Source organism: Miscanthus floridulus, chromosome 18 (genome assembly GCF_019320115.1).
Source record: "Miscanthus floridulus cultivar M001 chromosome 18, ASM1932011v1, whole genome shotgun sequence".
NCBI lineage: Eukaryota > Viridiplantae > Streptophyta > Magnoliopsida > Poales > Poaceae > Miscanthus > Miscanthus floridulus.
In genome coordinates, this window is record NC_089597.1 from 22,286,248 (window position 1) to 22,313,839 (window position 27,592).

The following is a 27,592-nucleotide window of genomic DNA, read 5'->3' on the forward strand; positions in this document are numbered from 1 at the left end:
GCCCTAGCCGCCAGCCGAGAGCCATGTTATTCATGGACGATTCGACGGCGGAGGAGACGCGAAACAGGAAACGAGCAAGGCTAACCCCATCGGCCGGTGACGTCGTCGACCGGATCAGCGGCCTCGACGACGACGTGCTCCTCCACGTCCTAGAGCTGTTGGGCGACGCGAGGGACGCGGTGCGCACGAGCGCGCTCTCGCGGCGGTGACTCGGACTCTGGAAGCGCGTGCCCGCGCTCAGTTTCATCTCTCGGTCGGTGTGGGAAGCCACCGACGTCGAAGAACGCGCCGCCTTGACGCGGTACGTCTCCTCCTCCGTTAACGACGCCCTTGCCCTGCGTACCCAATCCGGCTGCGCCATTGAGAGGCTGGCGATCTCGTATACCACACACTCACCTCACCCTGATGACCCGTACCAAGATGACATGCCGCCGGCGTCGGTGGATGCTTTCCGCAACGGAGTGGGAGGCATCAGGGATCCTGACGGTGAGCGCTACCTGGAACGGCTGATGCCGGCGTCCGTGGATGCCATACAAGGATGGATCTGGTAGGCTTTTCAGCACGGGGTGAAGTCTTTCAGCGTGAACATGCGTCTGCCATATTTTTGGACATATTTTATCTATGGAGCGAACGGGCCACGACGAATACGAGCCCGTTGTGTTTCTTGATGTGCTCCCTGCTAGCCCGGTAAGGTTGGAGGCCATGCGATTGGCATTAGGCGGCGCAAGGCTCCGGCTCCCCGCTGCCATGGAATTCACATCACTCGCGGATCTTTCGCTCGAATGGATCAGGATGGAAGCCGGCAATGTTCACCTTCTGTCCCGCCTCTTGTCGTCGGCGAGCTGCCCGCGTTTGCAGAAGCTGCGCATGAGGAAGCTTTGCCTTGACGCTTTCGATGAAGAGATGCTGCTCCAAGCCGACATGCTCTCAGAACTACGGATACAGGACGTCAAATTTCTGTCACTGAAACTTAGGACACCTAGCCTAAAAGTTTTCCACTTGCACCAGCCCTGGCACCAGCCGCTTACTGTCTCGGCTCCGAGGCTGGAAGAACTTGAAATGTCCTTTCCACAAGGATCCCCGCTTGGATGGCTTAATGTTGACGGTGATCCCTACGAAACTAGTTTCACAAGGATCGTGTTGGTTTTAGTAAGCCTTGACTTACTAAGACTATTTGTTGTAACTCTTCTTTTCTCTTAATGAAAAACGTTTTAGGCACGGTTGCGAAAAAAATGCTCTTCGATACGAATCTATTTATTTTTGTTTTCGAATATTCATATTCTAAAACACCGAAAAGTTATAATTAAAACTTAGAATGTTGGAATGTTGACAACCATATATGACTTTAGAAAGTACTATATCAACACATTATATATTTTCATTGGTATTTTTTTAAAAACTTTTAAATTTGGTAAAAAAAAATACTACCGACTACTTGCACAAGTTGGTAATTATGCGTGCAACTGTTATTATAGGGACCATTGTGCACATGGTCAAATGCACGCGTGTAGAAAGACGAAAATTTTGGAAAATAAAATACCGGCAGGGAAGGTGAGGAAATCGGCCAACTACCAAACCTGAGACAGGCAGACGCACACGGCATCATTTTGATTTATTATATTCATCAGAAAAAAGAAAACGAACGAAAAAAATGTGTGAAAACTGAAAACCAACCCCCACATGGCCGACCTTGATTGATATGGGTGTTTTCAGAAAACCTGAGCAGCAGTAGTCGTAGTTCCCCGTCTTCCACATCGCGCTTCTCGCCCACCTACCATCAAGCAGCCAAATCGAGCGAGGCGACGAGGACGAGTAGTTGAGGAGTTGGAGCAGGCCTGGCCGTCTGAGGTCTTTCCCCGCCAGGCATCGCAGAGCTTCAGCTTTGGGTCTTGACCTCGACAGAGATCGCCATGGACGCAGCGGCGGAGGTGGACCACCTCGCGGCCGAGAGGGCCGCCGCGCTCTTCGACGTCGAGGAGATGAAGGTTGCGTGGGCTGGCTCGCGACACGCCGTCGAAGTCGGCGACCGCATGGCCCGACTCGTCGCGTCCGACCCTGTAAGTGATTGCTTCCTTGATCCCCTTCTCCTCCCCCGATCCCCAATTCCACCTCCTTCGCATAGATCAGAATCAAATGCGCCTCCCCTCCCCTTCCCATGGCTTGCTTGCTGCATCTGTCTAGCTGTTCACCTGCCCTTCCCCAACTTCTCAGCTTCATTCGCTAGTTGACTTCCACATAATCCATGCTTTGCCTTTTCCGCTCCCCCCGGATTAATCCCAATCTCCTTTTCTTCTCTTCATATAAAGCAGCAACACCTTTTGGCATCTGATTTCCTGTAGTCTCTATGCAAGGCAGAAAAACTAGCAAGTCAACGGATTTCGCAAACCATAGTTTACCAGCTCAATTCAGCTTCGACCGTTTCACCTCTCCACCTTTCCTTAAATTATTCGGATTTAGAATATTCTTAGCTCCACTGCTGACTACCAATTTTCTCAATGTTTCCCTATAACCTCAATGCTGACTCAAACCGATAAACTTGTCTTATATAAACAGTAACTACGTGTTGACTTATTCTAGCATACATAGTACATGATTGCTTTCCGGTTTTGAACTGGATACTCTTAGTCTTATCCTTGTGAGAAATTGTAATATTGCTGTTTTCTGTTAAAAAAAAAGCAACAGTAAGATTGTAACCGTCATTCTTTCTGTTTCCTTTGTTCCTAGTTCCTAAAGGTTGTTTTTAATGTAAATGCTAACACTGAACCAAATAAACACCCAACCTTTGGTTATCAAGACAAGATATTGCATCAGGTTACAGTAGTTAAATTCCCTTTCGGAGAAGTCCACTTACAATTCCACCTGCTTAATACATAGGTCTTCCGCAAGGATAACAGGACCATGCTCTCCAGGAAGGACTTGTTTAAGGACACTCTAAGAAAGGCAGCCCACGCATGGAAGCGTATTGTCGAACTACGTCTTACAGGTACCAAGTCGTGCAGATTCCAATACCAACCAAAGAACTATCGAGCCATTTTTCTACATACAACAGTTTAACTGATGCTCTACTGTGTTATATTGCTGTGGATTGACAGAGGAGGAAGCAGGTATGCTGAGGCTATACGTAGATCAGCCTGGTTATGTTGATCTGCATTGGGTATGACTATCAACTTTTATCGCATCAGTATACATACTTATCATACCACGACGAATCCTTTGTTGTCCATGCTGTGTGCTGATGTCTTCTGGAGTTAATGCTTCTGGATGCTCAGCATATCGTTCTTGGGTTTCTGTAAAAATTAGTGCTGCTGGATGCTCAGCATATTGTTCTTGGGTTTCTGTAAAAATCAGGGCCTTTCATTTAATAAGAAACAAAAAAAAAGACTCCTGCCATTGAATAACAGATAGTTTTTGTATAAGCTTCATGTATATTTTTTCACTTACAAGTTAACAAAAACAATGCCATCCTGCAGGGCATGTTTGTTCCTGCTATAAAAGGTCAAGGTACTGAGGAGCAGCAGAAGAAGTGGTTGCCTATGGCTTACAAGTTCCAAATAATTGGGTGCTATGCTCAGACTGAACTTGGTCACGGCTCAAACGTTCAGGGCCTTGAAACAACTGCTACATTTGATCCAAAGACTGATGAGTTTGTCATCCACAGTCCAACTCTGACCTCCAGCAAAGTAAAGTCCTGTGGATCAACTGCCTCCATATTGATTTATTAAAAAAACTATTATTTTTCCTTTCCCTTTTTTATGTTACTTTAGCCATTTGTGTCTTGTTTAAGATCTTGTCCACAATTTGTTACATCTATCTTCATGTCGGCAGTGGTGGCCTGGTGGCTTGGGGAAAGCTTCCACCCATGCAGTTGTGTATGCTCGGCTGATAACTGAAGGAAAGGACTATGGTATACATGGTAAGAGTGTTTTGTGTTTAGGTGACATTTAAGTGTTCTCCTAGTCTCCTTTGTTGCTCATACATGTCCTTGTCCCAGGTTTCATTGTGCAACTGCGAAGCTTAGAGGATCACTCCCCGCTTCCTGGTGTTACCCTGGGTGATATTGGTGGAAAATTTGGTAGCGGTGCATATAACAGTATGGACAATGGTGTTCTGCGATTTGACCATGTGCGCATACCAAGGGATCAAATGTTGATGAGGTTCGTCCATTTGGCTATTATATTTTACTACAGCACTTTATCTGTTCTTTCTTTTTTGCAGCCTAACCATATTCAAACTTGTTTCCTTTCCTTTCTAGGCTTTCACAAGTTACTAGGGAGGGGAAATATGTTAATTCAGATGTCCCAAAGCAGCTGCTTTATGGGACAATGGTTTTTGTTCGTCAAACAATAGTCGCGGATGCTTCTAAGGCTTTGTCCCGTGCTGTTTGCATTGCTGTACGATACAGCGCCATCCGAAAGCAGTTTGGCTCTCAAGATGGTGGCCCTGAGACTAAGGTATTCTAAATTTCTAATACTGAGCCTTTTGTATTGCCATCTATTCATCTTCTCTATTAATCTTAATATGTTCTCGAATACGCTACTCTGCTCAACTCAACTGGACCAGTGGAAATGGAAAATAAATAATAAATGTGATATATGCACCAGGCAGGCATCAAAGCAATCTGACACCAATATCTGGTTGCTAGTAATAAATTGCTGACTGTTGACACCATATCATTATAGATATGCTCATAGTTAATTCAAATACCACTAGCAGTATCGTAACAATAAGCAACTCAGCTGTTGCTGATTGGTTTTCACTTTTATGTTGCAACTTTGTGGATAAACTATCCATAGGGCCTCTTAAGGTTTCCAAAGTTATGTTGACTCTGTAGTTGTTCAGTATATGCTGCGGATTCTTCATAAAAAAATAACATGCCTGTGAAGCATTCATGATACAATTTTTGTCATTTATTTATATACTTGTGAATGGCTGTGCGATAACCATTTTTTGAATCAACTGCCCAGTGTTACTGCCTGTGCTTAACATGGATAATTTCTGCATCTTTTGGTTACCAACAAAAGGTGGATAACGTATTCAAACTGGTTACAGGTCCTTGATTACAAGACTCAACAAAGCAGACTCTTTCCATTGCTGGCTTCAGCATATGCATTTAGATTCGTGGGTGACTGGCTCAAGTGGCTATACATGGATGTCACTCAGAAACTGGTAGCTAAAGACTACTCAACACTGCAAGAAACCCATGCCTGTACCGCTGGTTTGAAGGCCGTGACAACATCTGCAACAGCTGTACGTATAATTAATTCTTATTTTTACAGGTTGTACTTGATGGGGGGTATTTTGATTTGCTCTCTTTGGCTAAGTGGTTTGTAGAAGTCTTCACACTATTAAATGGGCAAATATTGCTTTCATCACTTCATCTTTCATAGGTATTTGTAGTTCATAAACTTGGGCCATTTACCCAGACTGTCACTAGATGCGAATTTTATGTTGACCTTAATCTTTTCCTGAAGCTCAACTCCATTTCTTAATGGAGTAAATTCTGGTCTGATTATCAAGCCATATGCATGTTCTGATGGTTTAGTCATAATGGAGGACTTTTGGCAATGCATTGTTCTTATGGTGATTCCTGTCTTTTGTGCAGGATGCCATTGAAGAATGCAGAAAGCTCTGTGGTGGACATGGTTACTTGAACAGCTGTGGGCTTCCTGAGTTGTTTGCTGTCTATGTTCCTGCTTGCACTTATGAAGGGGACAATATTGTTCTGCTTTTGCAGGTTTGTACGTTTCTGATGATACTAGCCAATAATCATAGTTTTGGCTACTGTTACTGGTTGAGTATGTGTGGCATGACAGATTGTGTTCCACATTAGTTAAAGAAAAAGACAAGCTGTTTTTGCTTTTCCTCTACTCCATTTTGGACAATGGTATAGTGATAGGCAACATTTGGGGGTACCTGCAGGTTGCAAGGATTCTAATGAAGACTGTATCCCAATTAGCATCTGGAAAACAACCTGTTGGTACAATGGCTTACATGGGCAATGTACAATATCTGATGCAATGCAAATGTGCTGTTAACACAGGTACTTATTTAGGCTGGCTCATTATATTATCTCGTTCTCAGTTATATTTGATATTTGTTCCAGGCCTCTTGAGGATAATGCCTGTATTGATGATGGTAATTATTCATGTTTGGTGACTCAACAGCCGAAGACTGGCTTAACCCTGTTGCCATACAAGAGGCATTTGAAGCCAGGGCTCTCAGGATGGCAGTAAACTGTGCCCAGAACATAGGCCAAGCAGCAAGCCAAGAAGAAGGTAGTATTTATAACCAGCCAATACCACATTCTGTTTTCGTTTTCCAAATTGTAGTTGCTAAATTGGAATTACTGTACTAATGATGATCGCATGCCTTGCAGGTTTCTCTGAGCGGTCCCCAGATTTGCTAGAGGCTGCAGTAGCTCACATCCAGTTAATCATTGTAACCAAGTGAGTATTAATTCAACGTTGTTTATGAAGCGCGCGCTGTTCCTTACCTTCCAGTCTCTCTTCTTTTTTAAATAAAGATGATTCATCCGTTATTCTTCTTGTGTTATACTGCTAGGTTCATTGCAAAGGTACAGCAGGACATTCCTGGACATGGAGTGAAGGAACAGCTCCAGAACCTTTGCAATGTTTATGCCCTCTACATTCTTCACAAGCACCTGGGTGACTTCCTGGCAACTGGGTGCATCACACCGAAGCAGGGAGCGTTGGCAAATGAGCAGCTTGGCAAGCTTTACGCACAGGTATGCTGGATTGCTGGTGTTTGTTTGTCTTCTAGTAGCAGTATTGCTGTATGATATGAAGTGTAAGTTGGTGCTGGACATGATCTGCGACAGGTGCGTCCAAATGCTGTTGCGCTGGTGGATGCGTTCAACTACACAGACCACTACCTGGGGTCGGTGCTGGGGCGGTATGACGGGAATGTGTACCCGGCACTGTACGAGGAGGCATGGAAGGACCCTTTGAATGAGACGGTGGTGCCTGAGGGGTACCATGAGTACCTCCGCCCCTTGCTCAAGCAGCAGCTCAAGCTCTCCAGGCTCTGATCTGTTTGGCTACCCCCTGAAATTCTCCGTGGTGGTCGCCTTCTCAGAATCTGACACGGTGATCCCCACTCCGAATGAAAAGTGAAATAAACTACTAACGATTCCTGTTGAAGCCAAGGAAGAGGTAGATAAATATAAATGTATTCTGCGGTGAGGATCATATAAGAAGCACGTTCAATTAATAAAGAAAGAGCGAGAGGTTGAGCATCTCTCTGCTGTTGCTCAAGTGTTGTACGTACTACGCAGTGCAAGTGCAAGCAGTAGAATGAATATGTACGAGTGCATGTATGGTGAGTTGAAGTTCATTTATTTGCTAAAAATATATCAGGAAACAATGGCTTGATTTGCCTAATGCCCAAAATGAAAGCCAGTTTCCAAACACATAAAACAAAAGGCACTGTTCGTTCGCTGAAAAGTACTGCTTAAGTAGTGCAGCAGAACAGGGTAATAAGAGTAACTGTAATTTTCAGGTCATGTCTAAAAGCTGAAGACATTTACTGTAATATCTGATGCGTCAGGAGCAAGGAGGCATAGTAAACAGTAGGCAGTAATATCTATTCGTGATATCACTAGACAGATTAAGGTGGCAACTACAACCAATGTTAGTGTACAAAATCGTTCAAGCATTATTTGCACATAATTCTTTCAATTTCAACAATGTATAGTTCTGAAACAAAGGTCAATTCAAACTGCTTACGGTCAGCACTTCAGCAGAACGAATCAAACATACTATCAGAACCAGGACGGATTACTGGGGGGGTTTTTTTCGAGGAAAACAAGAGGGACACACCCCTACTGAGGGTTACTAGGTTTTCTCAATGTTATAAAAAGGCTACGGATAGATGGATTAGCAGAGAGACCCCGGATAGCCACCCTTCCTCGAGACTATCTTAAGATTTCTTCTTAACTCTAACTGATACATGATTGGTCCCTTTTATAAAGACAACGTACTTGACCCCTAAGTAATATATTAACCGAATCAATCTATCTTATTCCTTTTCTAACTAATCATAATCAATCTAATATAATCGGATCTGTTACTGCTCATGCGGTACTGTTCACGCGCTAAAGTACCACGTAGGCCCCTAGGCCGGCTCCACTTGCCATAACACTCAAGCTACCAGAACAAAAGAAAGTACATCCGATTGTATCCCAAGCAGCCAATTCGGAAGCTTTCTGATCTCATATTCCTGTATGGTCCATCAGCATTTGGGTGCCGCAACTTCAAAGCCGCTTGAATTCACAAGGGATTAGGGAACAAGGAAAAACCTAGAAGTTAGGCACTAAGCAGCGTGCACTGGTGTTGCAACAGCTCAAAGTAAGACACTCGGAAACAATACATATTTATTGGTTGACAGGTGGAAGAAATTGAAATTGCTGGTCTGATCAAAGTATCGGTACAACTGAATTTTTGAACTGATGAGTAAACCTTAATATCTACGGATCTACCTCTGCTTATCTATAGCTGGTTTCAGATTAGTCCCAACTCCCTGACAAATAAAAAAGGTAAATCACTTTTTCTCAAAAACTTGCCGGTTCTGGTGCACCACGCACATGACTAGGATAAGAGCCCCAAACCCAAGAGGTACTTCATGCAGCGTTGCAATTTGCAGCAGCTGAAAACTCAGTTGAGCACGCACCATCAATTCGTCATCGTGAGAAGGCAGATCGATGGCAACAGGTGTCAGCCGCCCGCAGGAGCCGGCCCACACGCACGGCGTGATGGCGAACAAGTTCTCTACGTGATGGAAAACGGACCGGCGGCCACTGAACCAGAACAGTTTCCAGCCGTGTGCGGGTCGATTTTCCCGTGGTCATCCGCTCCTGGTCCTGGAGGTCCAGCGCGTCGTCCGAACAGGCGGATCGGACTGGCGCTGGGTGCCACCGGAGGCTGTTGCAATGGTGCAGAGCATTGGTTAAAGCCCCCCAGGATGAGCCATTGTGGTAAGTAACACCCGCTGCTGCAAATGTCTAATTTCACCGATGAACTGTAATTTCTCAGCATCACCTTGGGGTCCGTACACACCAGTGAAGCTCCATTGTGAGTTATCAGCTCTGTTTCCAATTGTCGCAGTAACTGAACTTTGTCCAACTTGTACATCTTGTAAGAGGAAGTGATCAAGTCAACAAGCAATGTGCACCCCCTCCCCTAGCATTTGTGGCTGGTAGTGCAGCATACGCTCCAACAAATTGTGTTCCCAGGGTCTCTGAAATATTGTTGTCGTTCATCACTGCCAGTTTGGTCTCTTGCAACCACACTAGAGTCACTCTGTGATCTCTGATCATGTCTCTGACAGACTACTTGTCTACGGTTCACTGCATTAGCCCTCTCACATTCCAGTTTAACACAATACAATTGTTCTCATTCATCGTTAAACATGGATACAACAAGCATGTTGCAGCCTGGGTTCATTGACCTTGGAGCTTGGACTGGATGAGTACAACGGTGACACTACTCGGCAGTAAGTGTTTTATTTTGAACACTGAATGCCGGTTACACACCTCTCTCAGCCAAATGCCTCCTACTAAAGAACCACCCTACGACTCCCCTTTTATTTGGAACCACTCATGACTAACATTAGCCAGATTGACGACATGTTCAAACCTGGTGACAGTCAAACCGCATGGCCTGCATCATCATTCAGGATCGGAGGTCACCCATGGCTGGCAGCGCCAAGGGTGGCAGCGGGGTAGTGAACATGTTGAGGAAGCGGCGTTGCTTCTGTTCTTCCTTGGTATTCTCTGTGCTCTCCAATCTCACGCGCTAGTTGTTGCAGCGACACTTCCGAGGACCCGCCGTCGGCCACGGCTTTCCGGCATAGGTGTTTCGCCTCCGTGGCCTTCTCTCGCGCCTTCCTCCCCTCCTCCGACGACCCGCCAATCAGGCTCCGGACCACGCGCTCCAGCTCCGCTGCCTCGACGAAGTTGTCGCGCTTCCTGTCCACTTGCATGGCCACGGCGACGCCCATCACGGACACGAGCTCGAACGCGTTCAGGTGCTGCTCCGCGTACAGCGGCCACGGCACCAGTGGCACGCCGTGCCAAAGGCTCTCGAGGATCGAGTTCCACCCGCAGTGGGTCACAAAGCCGCCGACGGCAGGGTTGGCGAGGATGTCCTTCTGCGGCGCCCACTTGGGCCACAAGAGACCCCTGTCCTTCGTCCTCTCCAAGAACCCTTCTGGGAGCAGCTCGTCGAGGTTGGCATCCGTTGGGTACTTGGAGTCGGCGGGTATCGGGCCACGGAGTACCCACAGGAAGCGGTGCCCGCTGTGCTCGAGGGCGTCGGCGATCTCCCGGACCTGAGGCGAGGGGAAGCTACCGCCCATGCTCCCAAAGCAGAGCAGCACGACGGATGCTGGTGGCTGTGCGTCGAGCCACCTCACGCACTCGTGTAGCGGTGGCTGCTCGCCGTCGCCGGGCGGCTTGACAGGCACGACGGGGCCGATCGGGTAGACGGTCGGAGCGCGGCGTCCGGGCACGCAGAGACCATCGGCGATGGCTGCAAGGATGGACGGCTCCAGCTCGGCCACCGTGTTGACGATGATGCCAGCGGCCTCCATGAAGCGGTTGCCGTGGTACACGAGCCACGCGAAGTTTGGACCTTTCGTCATTATGGGAGTTGGCATGAGACGAGCCGGCACCGGCGGCATCCCGGGAAGATCAACTGCTCCTTCCATCGCCTCAAAATCTCCTGAGATCTCCTCATCCAGCGCCGGCAACCGCAGCAGGAGCGCGAGCATCGACGCGCCGGACGTCAAGTAGGCGTACACCGGCAGTGCGAGCTCGCGCGTGACATCGAACAGGGTGGTGCAGAAGTAGTCCATCACCACCGCGGCTACCGGGGACGACATGCCGGAGACGGCTTCCTTGACGTATGTCCCGTGGAGCTGTATGAAGCGCACCATGAAATCCTCGAGACCGCCGTGCTCAGCGGTGGGGAGCTCCACGGCGGGGAGGTGGACGAAGCGGATGTCGAAGCCGGAGTCTGCTTCCCGCCGGATGATGTCGGCGACGTCGGACATCATGTTGGCGGACATGGTCATCTGCGTGACGAGCACGGTGAGCGACATGGGGCAGCGGCTTCTGCCGAGCAGCCGCTTGCCGGCTTCGAGCATGGATGTGAGGTGGCCTGGAACGCATAATGGGATGAGCACGACAGTAGGGTATGCCATTGTGAGTTGTGACGTACTTGTGAGTTCTGTTTATAGTAATTAAGTATGATATGATGATTATGACTTCAGCGGATGCCGACTTGAGCCCAGGCCAGTCTTTTATAATGGACTCCGGGAGGACACGTGGTGTCACATTGTCCACGTATCCTACCCACCAATGAAAAATACCACCCAGGTAGGTACGCCATGTAGGTAAGGGTTGGCGCGCTTTGCGGCGCCGGACGCCGGAGGCTTAATGCACGCTTGTTGAGGGCTACGTTCTTTCTTTTCTTTTCTTTTTTTTTTTAACTGAGGACTAAGTTCTTTTGACGTTGCATGCAAAGAACGACACACGAAATATATCAAAAACACGTTTTTGACCTATCTTCTTTATCTTTATCTTTATCTATCTATCTATATCTATATCTAATACTGTATTAAAGATATAAAATTTCTCTCCACCTTTTTTTTTTCGTAGAATCGCTAACGTAGATAAATAAGACCCCCTAACTAATGCAGGCTAAAATACCACCCGTAATAAAAGTAACCCACTATTTTATTCTCTTGTATGTAGCTTTGTGCCTCTCCATGATGCACATTGCCGCTGCCTCACATGTTCCCATGATCCTCTGCTCGCACGCATTCGATCCTTCGCCGCAGTACCAATGGAGTCCAACGCTTCGTCCGAACAGGCGGATCGGCCTGTCACTGGTGCGACCGGAGGCTGTTGCAATGGAGCAGAGCATTGGTGGTTAGGAATCCGAAACAAGCAGTCCGGCATTCCCGGCGGTGCATCGCCCACACCAACGGGAGACCCCCACGACGCGGCTGCGCAACGGGAATCGCCTGGTTATGTGCAGCGATATGAGCGATGGATATGAAGAAACGATTTTGGCAATGATCTTACTCCTTGTGTACAATGTTGTAAGGGCATATAGTCATGTACTACCATGGTTAGGTACCTAAAGCTGTAAGCGTAATGGATTTAGCGTGTTCACATGCAGCAGCAAATTTAGCCTTCGTCGAGGTGATAAGAGATGGATAAAAATTGAGGCAAGCTAGATCTAAGGGTGTTGAATATGAATTTTTCAGGTATAGAAAAAATAACATGGTTTGCATATTAAATATGTCGTAACACTGAAATCATAACTTAAAAGGAACATATTAGCGGGAAATGTCTTTTGATGTGTAAAAACATTGAGGGGGATATAGGCCTTGGTTAATAATTGTGCGTACCTTGGGAGGTATCATGTAAAAAATGTGAGTACATGAAAGGTCTTAAATAATCATCATCATTGACAGCGCAGTAGGCGTGCCGGTTAGTAATACATTCAGAGGAATCACACCTGCTTGTGGACAAAAATAGGGAAGACAGGTCGAAGATGAAACCCAGTGACCAGCACAACTACATGGATTTTTTTTTGCCATTTGATGAGTCATACCATTTACTAAGCCTACAATCAAGGCAGGTGTAACGATGTTGAATATGAAAATTGTAGGTATATACAAAATAGCATGGTTTGCATTAAGTACATCATAGGCCTGAGATGTATCCTAAAAGGAACGTGTCATCAGGAAAGGTCTCTGCATGTGTTGCAAATAATTGATCATCATAATTGCCTCTGGGAATAAATCACATGATAGGAGAGGACAACTACAATCAAATAAAAAAAACAAAAGGCCTTCCATTTTGGTGAGTTGTGACAAGAGACAGTAGTCGAGGAGCACGATGCCCCGGGTCGACGGCGCGGGTGAGCACCCTTCGGCCACCTCGCCGGCGGGGAACTCTAGTCCGAGCGGGGGAGACGCGGCCTTTCGTCTCCAGCGGTGCGCCAGGGAAGGTTCGACGACTCCGCGCGCACAGGGTCGGTCCCAGTGAAAGGATCGACGATGCCGCCTAGTGGGAGATTAAATAGGCGTTTCTAAAAATTCAGCACTTCATATGCAGAAACGATTAGTATAGCAATTTTCGATGACTCAGAAATTCCAAATCAGAGAAGTAAACCCCTCACGAGTTAGCCAACATAGTACACAAGATATATAGAATAAGTCTGGAAGGTACAACCCTGCAACAAACAAGTTAGAGCAGTAAGTATACAAATTCAGAGCAGGGACCAAATACCAGACACGTCCGGTATTCACGGGTTTGCCTAGCCAGCTCTCAACTTGCTCCGATTGATTTCTCTTTTCAAACCAAGGTCCAGACCACTATTGGTAACCTGCAGACAAACTCAAACAACACACAAAGATCACAAATAGAGAGAGATCGAGACACGGTATTTGTTTTACTGAAGTTCGGACTCCATCGAGTCCTACTCTCCGTTGAGGGGGCTGCGAGCGACCCAACAAAGGTCAGCTCTAGAGGACCATGAAGGCCACTTTAGCCGGAGTCTTTTCTAACTCATTTTTCCTTCTTCCCTTGCGGCGGTGGAATCGAACCGTTACAAACTTTTCGAGGCATAACAAACTTTCATGAACTCCTGATGATATAACTGTTATTTTTTTTAAGTAAATGATATAACTATTTTTTCAGAAAAAATTACTGTGATAATATCTGATGTGTCAGTAGCAAGGGGCATAATAAACAGTAACATCTATTCGTGATATCACTACACGGCAACCAATGCTACTGTACAAAATCGTTGGAGCATTCCGATAAAAAAAACTATTGAAGCATTATTTGCACATAATGCTTTCAACAATCGATGCTCTCATCGGAACGTCCGTCCGTCCGAACGCCGCGCTTACCAGTCAGCGCCGTGTTCCTGTCCGCTCCAGCAACGCTCGCTCCCATGCGCGCCTGCGACGCTCATGTCCCGCCCACGATGCCTGCATCTACTGCGCTCACCCGCCGCGGGCACTGCACAGGGGCGCCGCGTCGTGGGCACCGCACCCTCTCAGCCGCGGTCTTTCTCTAGCGCAGGGGCGCCACGCCGTGGGCACCACACCCGCCCGCCCGCCGCGGACTTCTCCAGCGCGGGGTCACTCGCCGCGGGCACTACACCCCCCACTCCGCGCCGGCATCGAGCTCTCTGCATGCCAACGAGCCTTTATTCGTCTAAGCAACAAGTAGATGTTGCATTGACGGACTGTTTGGTCCCCGGCCAAAGGCTGCCACATCTGTTGTGGCACTGCCCAAGCCTTTGGCGAAGTATTTGGCCGCCTCAACCGTGGCGAGAAAATGAACTGGAGAAACATGTGGCTGCCATCATTTGCGTGCAACCAAACACTGGCCAACGGTTGGTGGCAGCCGCATGTGTGGCGTGGCGGACGTTGGCGTGCAACCAAACAGCCTCTGAAAACACACGTTGCAATCGTATACTTTAAGTGTTTCAGAGGTATACTGTAAATGTTTTATATCGATGTTGCAAAAGTATACCGAAATGTTGCACATGTTGAAATGGCTATACGCATATGTTTAAATGTTCCCAACAACTTGCCGGCTCTGGTGCACCACGCACATGACTAGGATAAGAACTCAAACCCCAAGAGATCCTATATGCAGCGTTGCAATTTGCAGCAACTGAATACTCAGTTGAGCACGCATCATCGTGAGAAGAGAAATTGAATAACTGAGCACCTGGTGACCCAGTGGTGAGGACAACGATCTCCATGGCCTGCTCGTCAGAAGGCAGATCGATGGCAAGAGGTGTCAGTCGCCCGAAGGAGCCGGCCCGCCCGCAGACGGATCGGTAAGTCGGCCGTCAGGTGCTCTAGGCGGTGCACCGCCCCACACCGCGCGTTTAGCGACTCGCAGCGCGGGCGCAGGGAGACCCTCACCAGTCACCAGTCACCTCGTCCTCCTCAGCTCGGGGTATGTGGTATATAGTTGCAGCGGTGGTGGCAAACGGCCGGCGGCGTGGGCGGCTGGGCGGTGCGTGCCAAGAAGGTCTTGGCTGGTGGACTCGCAAGCCAAGGGGCATGTAAGGATGAAAACGGAACGGAAATATCCCGAACCGAACCACATCGTTTTCTATATTTAATCCGATCGAATCCGTATTTTCTTGTCCGACTTTATCGTTTTCGCTTTCGCATTTCAGATGTTTCGTATTTCAAATGTAAAAGTAGAAAACGGTTTAGACATTTTTCGACCGTTTTCTACTTTTCTACTTTTAATTTAAAATATTCCAAATTGAAAATTCGGTTTAAACCGAATTTTGCCAACTGCACAGGTCATACAGCCCAATTACAGGTTGTTCACCACGCAGCTGCGTTCTTTCTACTGGTGGCCAGCTGCCCTCTCTTATAGACGGCGTCCAGCTTCATCTCTCTTCACCTCACGAGATGGTGCTAAATGTCAGGAAACCAGCAGCATCTACACGAAAGCCCACCTGGGCCATAGCCCATCAAACTCATCGGTTTAACCCCCACCTGCAAAGTCAATCATTTGATAGTTTTTGCATCAGCCGAATAAATCTTTTTTACTCAAAAGAAAAATCTGAATAAATCTTTAAAATAAAATACTACATTTATTCTAAAAAGATTAATAAAATTATTCTGACTCAGTTCGAGTTCATGTTTCTATAATATACACTTGTTAATTATTATATGCACTTGAACTTGATCATGTATGCACTTAGTCATGCACTTGGTCTATGGGTCAGTATTCCGTATTGGGTTTTCGTATATCGACCGTGTTCGATATAAATCCGCTCGAATTGGTTTGTTTTCGAAATTCTCGATAATTCGTAAGTTCGTGTTCGTTTTCGTGTTCGGTTTTACCGTTTTCGCTTTTGTTTTCGTATTTCAAATGTAAAAGTAGAAAACAATTTAGAAGTTTTTCGACTGTTTTCGTCCTTAGGGCAGGTCCGTTAGTGCTGATGCCATCTGTCAACCGTTGCTCAAAAAAAGACATCTGTCAACCGATGGGTGGGGCCAGTCAGCCAGCGCGGCATGTGGGGCAGGGCCCGTTGCACAAAAAAAATGCATCTGTCAACCGATGGGTGGGGCCAGTCAGCCAGCGCGGCATGTGAGGGCCCCACATGACAGTCAACAGATGCAAGAACCGGCCTATGCTTACGACTCCACAAAGCCCAGCAGAAGCCGGTGGAAAATTTACGAGCGCAAATGTTGCTCTCAAGTTACAAAGAACAAACTAGAATCAACAATAGCATATCATCTATCCCTAATGCAAACATTCACATTTCCACCAACACTGCATATACAAATCTTATGGTTTTTCCTTTAACGTTTCAACTACCATGTCGACCAGGACAACGCCTCACAATGTGATAGCAAAATCAGCAAATTGAGCACAAAAAAAAGGGATGATAAGTAGAAGAAAGTGCAATGCATATGCATCAATCACGGTAGATTTCCTTCAGAGTTGAGCGCCATCTTGTTTCTCTTGAGCTGTGCCTACTGCCTCTACATTCTCAATCGCGCCTGCTGCTCTGTCAACAAAAACAACAAGGGCAAAATGTTAATTCGTTTAGCCCAATCAGTATCTCCCAGACAAAATGACTGAACCAAAATATTATATATATATATATATATATATATATATATATATATATATATATATAGGGAAAAAAGGGGAAAGTACTAAGTAAGCTTAACACAAAATGGGGCAAAAGTGGGCTGAATCAACAGATAACTTCGCACTAACAAAGGCTGTATGTTTAGTTAGAGTGACATTAGCGTGGGTACCTGAGTATGCATTTTTCTCCTGGGTCTAATGTAGCCTGCAAGTAGTTAGCAACATAATGTCAAAAAACATTTCTGCAGACGTCAGAAGACAAATTCAAATTTGAGTATGCTCAACTCACCTCTTCCGTTGCAGAAGAAAGGCACGGGAGAGGGCATGTCCTGTAGTGCGCCCAACTACCTTGCTCTGCTCCTGCGACGTCTTTGGGATCCTCGTGCTCTACTTTACGAGTTTGACATGCATACATGCGTACATAGGAGTTACTTTATTTATTTGTGCAATAGATATATATATATATATCTATATATACATGGTGAATTTGATTAAGAAAAAGAAACAGGGAGTTTGAGATGATCGAACTGCATGCGATGAGAGAGGCTACCGAATCAGAGGAGTAACCTCCCATGGCTTATTTCGTGGTCACTCCTGCAGCCTGCTTTTTAACTCAGGACAATTGGCAACCAAGTCCATGGCCGTATTCACCTCATCCCGTGGGATCTTATTCCACAGCATGGAGGTCCTGCATTAAGAATAGTTGCTGAATAATGAATAATGATTGACGGACAGACATGGTATTGTCAGTTAATCAGTCGATCTGAATTGAATCTTCTGTGTCGTACTAGAATCGATGAAAGTTGGGGGAAGACTAAAGAAGGGAGGAGACTGTTGGAATGTAATATGGGGTGTGGGCCTGCCTAGCCTCTCCACAATGCCTATATATGTAAACGCTGATCCAACATAGTAATCATTGAGTACTCCCTAATCCTACTCTTTCATGGTATCTTGAGATGATTCGTTTATTGCTTCCGCAAACCCTAATCGCGCAGCCGCTGAACCAGTGTTCGCCGGCCGATCGATCGCACCGTCGCAGAGCCCGTCCCGCTCGCCGGTCCGCCATCGCAGAGCCCGTCTCGCTCTCCGGCCTGATTCCCCGCGCTACCCGACAATCTACGTCGCTGTCTCGCTCTACCCGACAATCTACGTCGCTGTCTCGTGTCATCTACGCGCGATCCGCCCGCCCGACGCGCTACCCGACGATCTACGTCTCTGTCTCGCGTCATCTACGCGCGATCCGCCCGACCGACGTCGCCCGACGTCGCTGCTCGCGAAGCCGCGCTACGCGTCATCCGCCCGCCGACGTGTCTTGTTCTGCGTCGCATGAACTCACTCCTGCATGGCGGAAATAGACGCCGCACGTCAGTCTCGCGAGGAGCGCGCCCGCAAGGCCGAGGCCGACCATGTTGCGGCCCTCGACGCGTACGAAGCCAAGTACGCCGCCGTCCACGCCGCCGCCATCGCCATCCTCAACATCAAGGTTCTCGTGCCCCTGGTCTTGGATCGCGCCGCCGACAACTATAACCGGTGGCGGTCCATGTTCCTCGTTGTCCTGGGCAAGTATGCCCTAACGGACCACGTCCTCTCCGACGTCGTCAACGCCGATCAACCGGCGTGGGTGAAAGCTCTAGTTTGGTTTTGGTGAATTGATGAAACCCTAAATGCTAACCTAGTTTATCAAGTGATCATGAGATAGGTAGCACACTCCAAGTGATGAAGCAAATGAAGATCATAGCATGATGATGATACCATGATGATGATCAAGTGCTTGGACTTAGAAAGAAGAAAGAGAAAAACGAAAAGCTCAAGGCAAATGTATAAACCATAGGAGCTATTTTGTTTTGGTGATCAAGACACTTAGAGAGTGTGATCACATTTAGGATTGATAGCCATACTATTAAGAGGGGTGAAACTCGTATCAGAATGCGGTTATCAAAGTGCCACTAGATGCTCTAACTCATTGCATATGCATTTAGGATCTAGTGGAGTGCTAACACCCTTGAAAATGTTTGTGAAAATACACTAACACATGTGCATAAGGTGATACACTTGGTGGTTGGCGCATTTGATTAAGGGTGGTGAAGTTTAGGTGCAAGGGTAAGGAACTTCACTGGCGGAGTGTCCGCCCATAGAGTGCGGACAGTCCGACGGTGCCACCGGCGCCCTAGACAGAAAAGACGGAGGTCACTGTAAGTGACCGGACGTTGGTCTCGGTTGGACCGGCGCGTCCGGTCAGTGGTAGCAGAGGGTGTGCGTTTCGGTCTCATGACTGGACGCTGGGTCGCTCAGCGACCGAACGCTGGAGGCAGGGTCCGGTCCTGTTGTCGGGCAGCGCACAGAGGCTAGGGTCTCTGATCAGACGCTAGCAGGGTCCGGTCGTGCATGACCGGACGTGTCCGGTGGGCAAAATGCGTTTCTAGAACCTTACTGGAAACGACCGGACGCTGGTGGCTCAGCGTCCGGTCAGTTATAGCACAACGTCCGATCAACTCGAGTGACCGTTGAGATCGGGACACGTGGCTGTCGTCGGGCGACCGGACGCTGAGGTCCAGCGTCCGGTCAACATGACCGGAGCGTCCGGTCAGCCCGTGTTGTGCCCAGTGAAGGGGTACAAGGGCTCTATTTCATAGGGGCTTCTATTTAAGCCCCATAGCCGGCTCAAGCTCACACTCTTGGCCATTTGCATTGACATAGCAACCTTGTGAGCTTAGCCAAAGCCCTCCCACTCATCTCCATCATTGATTCATCATCTTTGTGAGATTGGGAGAGAATCCAAGTGCATTGCTTGAGTGTTTGCATCTAGATGCACTTGGTGTTCATGTTTCGCTGCGGGATTCGCTTGTTACTCTTGGTGGTTGCTGCCACCTAGACGGCTTGGAGCAGCGGGGATTGTCAAGTGGAGGGTGGTGATTGTCTCCGGCTCCGATCGTGGTGATTGTGAGGGGTTCTTGACCTTTCCCCGGTGGAGAGCCAAAAGGTACTCTAATGGATTGCTCGTGGCTTGTGTGATCCTCATCTTGTGTTAGTTGTACGGCACCGTATCGAGGGTTTGGCGTGTGATGCCAATTAGCGCGTGAACCTCCAAGTGAGTGAATCGCCACAACGAGGAGTAACTTGCCGGCAAGCAACTGAACCTCGGTAAAAAATCATTGTGTTCATCATTTGATTCCAAGGTGATTGGTCTTCACTGTTATTCATTCTTGTGATATTGGCTCCTTTCTCGACACGGCGATATAACCTTCTTGCTCACTCTCTTTATATTACCGCAAACTAGTTACCAAGCTCTTTAGTGTAGCTAGTTGTGAGAGCTTGTTAGTTTGGTTAGTGTGGCTCTTTAGTTAGCCTTTGAGAGCACATTAACTTAGTGTAGTGACATAGCTATTGTGTGGATAGAAACTATATCAACTAGAATTGTGGTAGGTGGCTTGCATTTTTAGTAGGCTAGCGCAACACTTGCTTCGCCTCATAATTGTCTAACCATTTTGTTAAGTGTTGTTGTAGAAATTTTTATTAGGCTATTCACCCCCCTCTAGCCATTAGGAGCTTTCAAGTGGTATCAGAGCCAAGGCCACCATGATTTGAGGCTTAACAACCTTCGGTGTAAAAATGGCTCAAATCAACAACACCAAGAAGCCACCCCAATTTGATGGATCAAATTATTCATATTGGAAGTCAAAGATGACCACACATATCAAATCAATCAATAGAAAGGTGTGGAAGGTGGTAGAAACCAAAATTGAGATTGGTGATCCGAAGAATCCCACTGTGGCCGAAGAAGTGCTTCTCCAAAACAATGACATTGCTCTAAGTGCTATTCATGATGCAATTGATGAGAGAACATTTGAGCAAATAAAGAATATTGAGATGGCTCATGAGGCATGGAAGAAGTTGGAAGAATTATTTGAGGGCACTCAAGCTGTGAAGGGTGCAAAGACATACATCCTCAAAGAGAAGTTTGTAAGCTTCAAGATGAAGAAGGATGAGAGTGTGCCGGAGATGTTCCATAGGCTTCAAGTGCTTGTCAATGATCTTAAAGCACTTGGTGAAGAGGTGAAGGACAAGGACTTCTCACATAAGTTCTTGAGAAGTTTGCCTTCAAGATTTGGTACACTGGTCACCATTCTAGTGAGAAGCGGTTTGGACACTATGACACCAAACCAAGTATTGGGGGATATAATGACCGATGATACATATAGAGATGATGATAAGAAGGAAGAAAAGAAGGAGAAGAAAGATGAGAAGAAGGATGACAAGAAGAAGAGCATGGCATTCAAAGCCACATCATCTAAGGGCAAAGCTAAGCAAGAAACATCAAGTGAAGATGATGATTCATGGGATGATGATGATGATGAGAAGATGGCTCTCTTTGTCAAGAGATTTGGCAAGTTCATGGTGAAGAAGGGCTATCATGCTAGGATAAAGAAGTCTTCATCCAAGAACAAAGAAGAGTCAAGAAGGTGCTTCAAGTGTGGAAGCAAAGATCATCTTGTTGCTCAATGTCCATACAATAGCGACAATGATGATGACAACAACAAGAACAAGAAGAAGGACAAGAAGGAAAAGAAAGAGAAGAAGGACAAGATAGCCTTCAAGAAAAAGAAGGGTGGTTCATATGTAGTCACTTGGGATAGTGATGCTTCCTCAAGTGATGATGATGATGATGATAGTGATGATGTCAAGACCACCAAGAAGAAAGTTCTTGCAAGCATTGCTATCAATGAGAAGCCTTCTCTCTTCGAATCTTCATCATGCTTCATGGCTAAGGCCACTAAGGTACAATCTTGTGATGATGAAAGTGATGAAGAACATGATGATGAAAATGAATATGAAAATGAAAATAATAGTGATAGTGATGATGATGAGCCTACCAAAGATGAATTGTTTGACATACTAGAAGATGCTAAAGAACATTTTGACATTAAGAGAAGAGAATGCAAGAGCTTGAATAAGGAGGTAAAAGCCCTTAAGCAAACCCTTGATGAGCTCAAAGCAACTCATGAGAGGCTAGAGGAAGCCCATGAGAAACTAGGTAAGGCTCACAAGAAGCTTGAAAAAGCTCATTCTTCTTTGCTTAATGAGCAAAATAAAAAGAAACATGTTGAAACTTGCAATATAGGATTAACTTGTGATATAATTGATGAATCATTATCTATGTCTATCATTGTTGCTCCCACTAACCCTTCTTGTAGTACTTCCACCTCCACCTCATCTAGTAGTGACAGTCTCACTTGTGATGCCTCACTAGTGGTTGAGAATGAGAACCTCAAGAAGGAGGTCAACAAGCTCACTCACACCTTAGCTAAGGCTTATGGGGGTGATGACCGCTTGCTTATGTGCTTGGGTAGCCAAAGAGCTTCTCTCTACAAAGAGGGATTGGGCTACACCTCCAAGAAAGGCAAGGCGGCCTTTGCTCCTCACAAGACTAGTTTTGTGAAGAACAATGGTCGGTTTTGCACTAGTTGTAAGCAAGTTGGTCATGTAGAGCAAAAATACATGAACAAGAAATCACAAGCTAATGTATCCTTCATAAAGCTTGATTCATGCTATATGCTTACTAAGGGTACAAATGGTGTGAAGGCTAAGTTCATTGGTAAACCATGGATGGGCTCAAAGAAGAAAGCCATTTGGGTAACAAAGAGCTTAGTGACTAACCTTCAAGGATCCAAGCAAGTTTGGGTACCTAAAAAGAATTGATCTTTTTTTGTAGGTTAATTACAAAGCCGGAGGAAGGCATTGGGTTTTTTATAGTGGGTGCACTCAACACATGACTGGAGATGCAAGAATGTTCAACTCAATCAATATCAATGACAATGATGGTTACGATAGTATCACATTTGGTGATAATGGCAAAGGCAAGGTCAAAGGGCTTGGTAAGATTGCAATATCCAATGACATGAGCATATCCAATGTATTGCTAGTAGAGAGCTTGAACTTCACTTTGCTATCCGTGGCTTAATTATGTGATCTTGGATTCAAATGCATATTTGGGGTAGATGATGTAGAGATCATAAGTGTAGATGGCTCTAACTTAATCTTCAAAGGCTTTAGATATGAGAATCTATACTTGGTTGATTTCAATGCTAGTGAAGCTAAATTATCTACATTCTTGTTCACTAAGTCTAGCATGGGTTGGTTATGGCATAGAAGGCTTGGTCATGTTGGGATGAAACAATTGAATAGATTGGTTAAGCATGACTTGGTTAGAGGCTTGAAAGATGTTGTGTTTGAGAAGGATAAACTTTGTAGCTCTTGTCAAGCTAGCAAACAAGTTGGAAACACTCATCCTAAGAAAAGCATAATGAGCACTAGTAAAGCATTTGAGTTATTGCATATGGACTTGTTTGGGCCAACACAATACACTAGCATTGGTGGAAAATAAATATGGTTTTGTGATAGTGGATGATTATACTAGATACACCTGAGTATTCTTTTTAGTGGACAAAAGTGATGTGTTTGCAACATTCAAATCATTTGTCAAGGGCATTTACAATGAGTTTGAAATAACCATCAAGAGAGTTAGAAGTGACAATGGTAGTGAGTTCAAGAACACTAGAATTGATGAGTTATATGATGAATTTGGAATTAGACATCAATTCTCGGCCAAGTACACTCCACAATCAAATGGCCTTGTTGAGAGGAAGAATAGAACACTCATTGATATGGCAAGGTTTATGCTTAGTGAGTACAATGTGAGTCAATCTTTTCGGGCCGAAGCTATCAATACGGCTTGCTATTATAGCAACCACCTCTATTGTCACCCATTGAAAGAGAAGACACCATATAAACCCTTAAATGGTAGAAAGCCCAACATTGCATATTTTCGGGTCTTTGGTTGTAAATGCTATATCTTGAAGAAAGGCACTAGATTGGGCAAGTTTGACAAGAAATGTGATAAATGATTTCTACTTGGTTACTCCACTATAAGCAAAGCATATAGAGTTTGGAATTTGGATAGTGGTACTCTTGAGGAAGTTCATGATGTTGAATTTGATGAAACTAAGGGTTCACAAGTAGAGAATGAGAACTTGAAAGATGTTAGAGGCATTCAACTTTCAAATGCCATGAAGAACATGGATGTTGGTGAATTGAGGCCTAGGCAAGTGAATAATGATGAAGATGATCAAGTGCAAGTGCTCTCCAACTCAAATGTGCAAGATGATACAAATCAAGCTAGTGCAAGTGGCTCTCATGATAATGAACAAGATCAAGTGGCTAGTACATCATCTCAACCCAATGATCAAGCAGGTGCAAGCAATCAAGTTCCAATCCTCCAACCAACCAATATTACAAGAAATCATCCATTGGACACTATCATTAGTGATATTTCAAGAGGTGTACAAACAAGATTAAGATTGGCATCATTTTATGAACACTTCTCATTTGTGTCATCCATTGAACCAAAGAAGATAGATGAAGCATTGAAGGATATTGATTGGGTGAATGCTATGCATGAAGAATTAAATAACTTCACAAGAAATCAAGTATAAGAATTAGTAGAGAGACCAAAGGGACACAATGTGATTAGAACCAAATGGGTATTTAGAAACAAGCAAGATCAAGATGGGATAGTAGTAAGGAACAAAGCAAGATTGGTAGCACAAGGCTATACACAAGTTGAAGGTCTTGACTTTGGAGAAACATATGCCCCTGTTGCTAGATTGGAAGCAATTAGAATCTTGCTAGCCTATGCTTGTGCCTACAACATCAAGCTCTATCAAATGGATGTCAAGAGTGCATTTCTCAATGGTTACATCAATGAAGAAGTATATGTTGAGCAACCTCCCGGTTTTGAAGATGACAAGAAGCCCAACCATGTGTACAAGTTGAAGAATGCATTGTATGCTTGAAGCAAGCACCTAGAGCATGGTATGAGAGATTGAGGGACTTCCTACTCTCTAAAGGGTTCATGATAGGCAAGGTTGACACCACTCTTTTCATCAAGAAGATTGAAAAAGATTTATTTGTGTTGCAAATCTATGTTGATGACATCATATTTGGATCAACAAATCAAGACTTTTGTGATGAGTTTGGAAAGATGATAGCTAGTGAGTTTGAGATGTCCATGATTGGAGAGTTAAGTTACTTCCTTGGTCTTCAAATTAAGCAATTGAACAATGGTACATTTGTGAGTCAAGGCAAGTATATCAAGGATATGATCAAGAAGTTTGGCATGAATGATAGTAAAGCCATTAGTACACCAATGGGTACAAATGGCAACTTGGATAGTGATGCAAGTGGAAATATGGTGGATCAAAAATTATATCGGTCTATGATTGGAAGCCTACTCTATGTGACCGCATTAAGGCCGGATGTCATGTTTAGTGTATGCATGTGTGTAAGATTTCAAGCCTCGCCAAGAGAGAGTCATTTGAAGGCTACAAAGAGAATATTGAGGTACTTGAAGCATACACCAAATGTTGGTTTGTGGTATCCCAAAGGAGCAAAGTTTGAGCTAGTTGGTTACTCCGACTCAGATTATGCGGGATGCAAGGTTGAAAGGAAGAGCACCTCGGGCACATGTCAATTGTTAGGAAGATCACTTGTTTCATGGTCATCAAAGAAGCAAAATAGTATTGCATTATCAACCACCGAAGCCGAATACATATCCGCTGGTAGTTGTTGTGCACAAGTACTTTGGATGAAGGCCACTTTGAGTGATTTTAGAATCAAGTTCAAGAAAGTGCCATTGCTATGTGACAATGAGAGTGCAATCAAGTTGACCAACAATCCGGTTCAACATGCAAAAACAAAGCACATTGATGTCCTCCACCATTTCATAAGAGATCACCAACAAAAGGGGGACATTTGTATTGAGAGTGTAGGCACCGAAGATCAACTTGCCGATATATTCACTAAGCCATTGGATGAGAAAAGGTTTTGCAAGCTAAGGAATGAGTTGAACATATTGGATTTCTCAAATATGTGTTAATGCACCCCCCACTCATATGACATGACTCTCCTTCGAGCAATCCAAGGTAAAAGTTGATTGGCATGGCATACATCCTTGCTAAGGACTTGTTTAGTGCATCTGGACATCTTTCATGTTTAATAGGCTCATTCATGAAAATCAAATGAATTTGATGATTGTATGGTACCACTATAGCTTCTATGCTTGACTTAATCTAGTGGTAGCATATGACATGTTTGTGGGCTTGTAAACCTAGTGTTTAATCTAGAAAGTGAGCTCTAAGTGTTTAACTCAACATGGTACAAGATAACCCTTATTTGGAGGTGTGAAGAAGCTTGTCCTTGGATCAAACCGAGTTAAATATCTTTGGCAAATGATCTAGATTGGACCAAAATTGTGGAAATATGATCCTCACCCCATTGATTGACATTGATAATCCTAACCTATCTACTTTTTAAACCTTTGTGGTCATTGATGACAAAGGGGGAGAAATAGTGCACAAAGATAGTAAATAGACACCAAAGGGGAGAATTTGACATAGGGGGAGAGATATGACAAAGGAAAGGAATCTTTGAGCACACAAGTAGGGGGAGCAAGCTCATGAACTTGTATGGCGCATTTGAATGTGCATTTCATATGTTTGCTTGCATGGCACAAGTTTTAAATTTTGATATTCATGCTTGTGTGGTGTATGCTAGTTGTAGGTTTGAATGATAAAATGAAAAAACTAGCATGCATAGGTTATATAGTGATTTCATTTTCAAAGTGTTGTTTCCAAGTGGTATCAAGCTAACCATGATGCTAAGGATGGTATAATAGTGCACTCCGATTGGTATCACGCTTCAAAGGTCCATCTTTTATACTTTAGCATCATTTGGTAGACATTGACTCCTATATTTCCTATCCAAGCATATGTGCAAGCTACAATCCAAACTCTTAGCACATATGTAGGGGGAGCAATTGCTATCATTTGGGGTTCATGAAACTTATCCATATCCTTTTACACATGGTAAATATGCTTGGGCAAGCAACATGGATTCAATTGAATTTCAATTCATATCTTTGTGAAAGGGTTGTCATCAATTACCAAAAAGGGGGAGATTGAAAGATCTAGTTTGGTTTTGGTGAATTGATGAAACCATAAGTGCTAACCTAGTTTATCAAGTGATCATGAGATAGGTAGCACACTCCAAGTGATGAAGCAAATGAAGATCATAGCATGATGATGATGATACCATGATGATGATCAAGTGCTTGGACTTAGAAAGAAGAAAGAGAAAAATGAAAAGCTCAAGGCAAAGGTATAAACCATATGAGCTATTTTGTTTTGGAGATCAAGACACTTAGAGAGTGTGATCACATTTATGATTGATAGCCGTACTATTAAGAGGGGTCAAACTCGTATCGGAATGCGGTTATCAAAGTGCCACTAGATGCTCTAACTCATTGCATATGCATTTAGGATCTAGTGGAGTGCTAACACCCTTGAAAATATTTGTGAAAATACGCTAACACATGTGCACAAGGTGATACACTTGGTGGTTGGCACATTTGATTAAGGGTGGTGAAGTTTAGGTGCAAGGGTAAGGAACTTTACCGGCGCCCTAGACAGAAAAGACGGAGGTCACTGTAAGTGACTGGATGCTGGTCTCGGTTGGACCGGTGCATCCGGTCAGTGGCAGCAGAGGGCGTGCATTTCGGTCTCATGACCGAACGCTGGGTCTCTCAGCGACCGGACGCTAGAGGCAGGGTCTGGTCCTGTTGTCGGGCAGCGCACAGAGGCTAGGGTCTCTGATCGGACGCTAGTAGGGTCCGGTCGTGCATGACCGGACGTGTCCGGTGGGCAAAATGTGTTTCTAGAACCTTACTGGAAACGACCGGACGCTGGTGGCTCAGCGTCCGGTCAATTATAGCGTAGCGTCCGGTCAACTCGAGTGACCGTTGAGATCGGGACACGTGGCTATCGTCGGGCGACCGGACGCTGAGGTCCAGCGTCCGGTCAA

At 45.3% G+C, this 27,592-nt stretch overlaps 2 protein-coding genes across 2 annotated transcripts; one reads left to right on the top strand and one right to left on the bottom strand.

Annotated features, from left to right (window-relative positions):
• The first annotated feature begins 1,702 nt into the window (after positions 1-1,702).
• Positions 1,703-7,274, top strand: LOC136519604 (peroxisomal acyl-coenzyme A oxidase 1-like). Its single transcript, XM_066512992.1, has 14 exons — positions 1,703-2,057; positions 2,875-2,983; positions 3,093-3,154; positions 3,471-3,680; positions 3,826-3,913; positions 3,992-4,154; positions 4,253-4,451; positions 5,050-5,247; positions 5,603-5,734; positions 5,920-6,040; positions 6,165-6,275; positions 6,377-6,446; positions 6,562-6,745; positions 6,839-7,274. Exons 1-14 carry the CDS (start codon positions 1,911-1,913, stop codon positions 7,046-7,048), a joined length of 2,004 nt encoding a protein of 667 aa, XP_066369089.1. The 5' UTR covers positions 1,703-1,910; the 3' UTR covers positions 7,049-7,274.
• A 1,980-nt stretch (positions 7,275-9,254) lies between these two features.
• LOC136519606 (anthocyanidin 3-O-glucosyltransferase 6-like) lies at positions 9,255-11,276 on the bottom strand. Its single transcript, XM_066512996.1, has one exon. It carries the CDS (start codon positions 11,218-11,220, stop codon positions 9,703-9,705), a length of 1,518 nt encoding a protein of 505 aa, XP_066369093.1. The 5' UTR covers positions 11,221-11,276; the 3' UTR covers positions 9,255-9,702.
• Between the last annotated feature and the right edge of the window lie 16,316 nt (positions 11,277-27,592).

Coding starts and splice junctions, on each gene's coding strand:
- LOC136519604 (XM_066512992.1), top strand. CDS start 1,911: ATGGACGCAGCGGCGGAGGTGGACCACCTCGCGGCCGAGAGGGCCGCC. Junction 2,058..2,874: donor GACTCGTCGCGTCCGACCCT/GTAAGTGATTGC, acceptor CTTAATACATAG/GTCTTCCGCAAGGATAACAG. Junction 4,155..4,252: donor AGGGATCAAATGTTGATGAG/GTTCGTCCATTT, acceptor TTTCCTTTCTAG/GCTTTCACAAGTTACTAGGG.
- LOC136519606 (XM_066512996.1), bottom strand. CDS start 11,220: ATGGCATACCCTACTGTCGTGCTCATCCCATTATGCGTTCCAGGCCAC.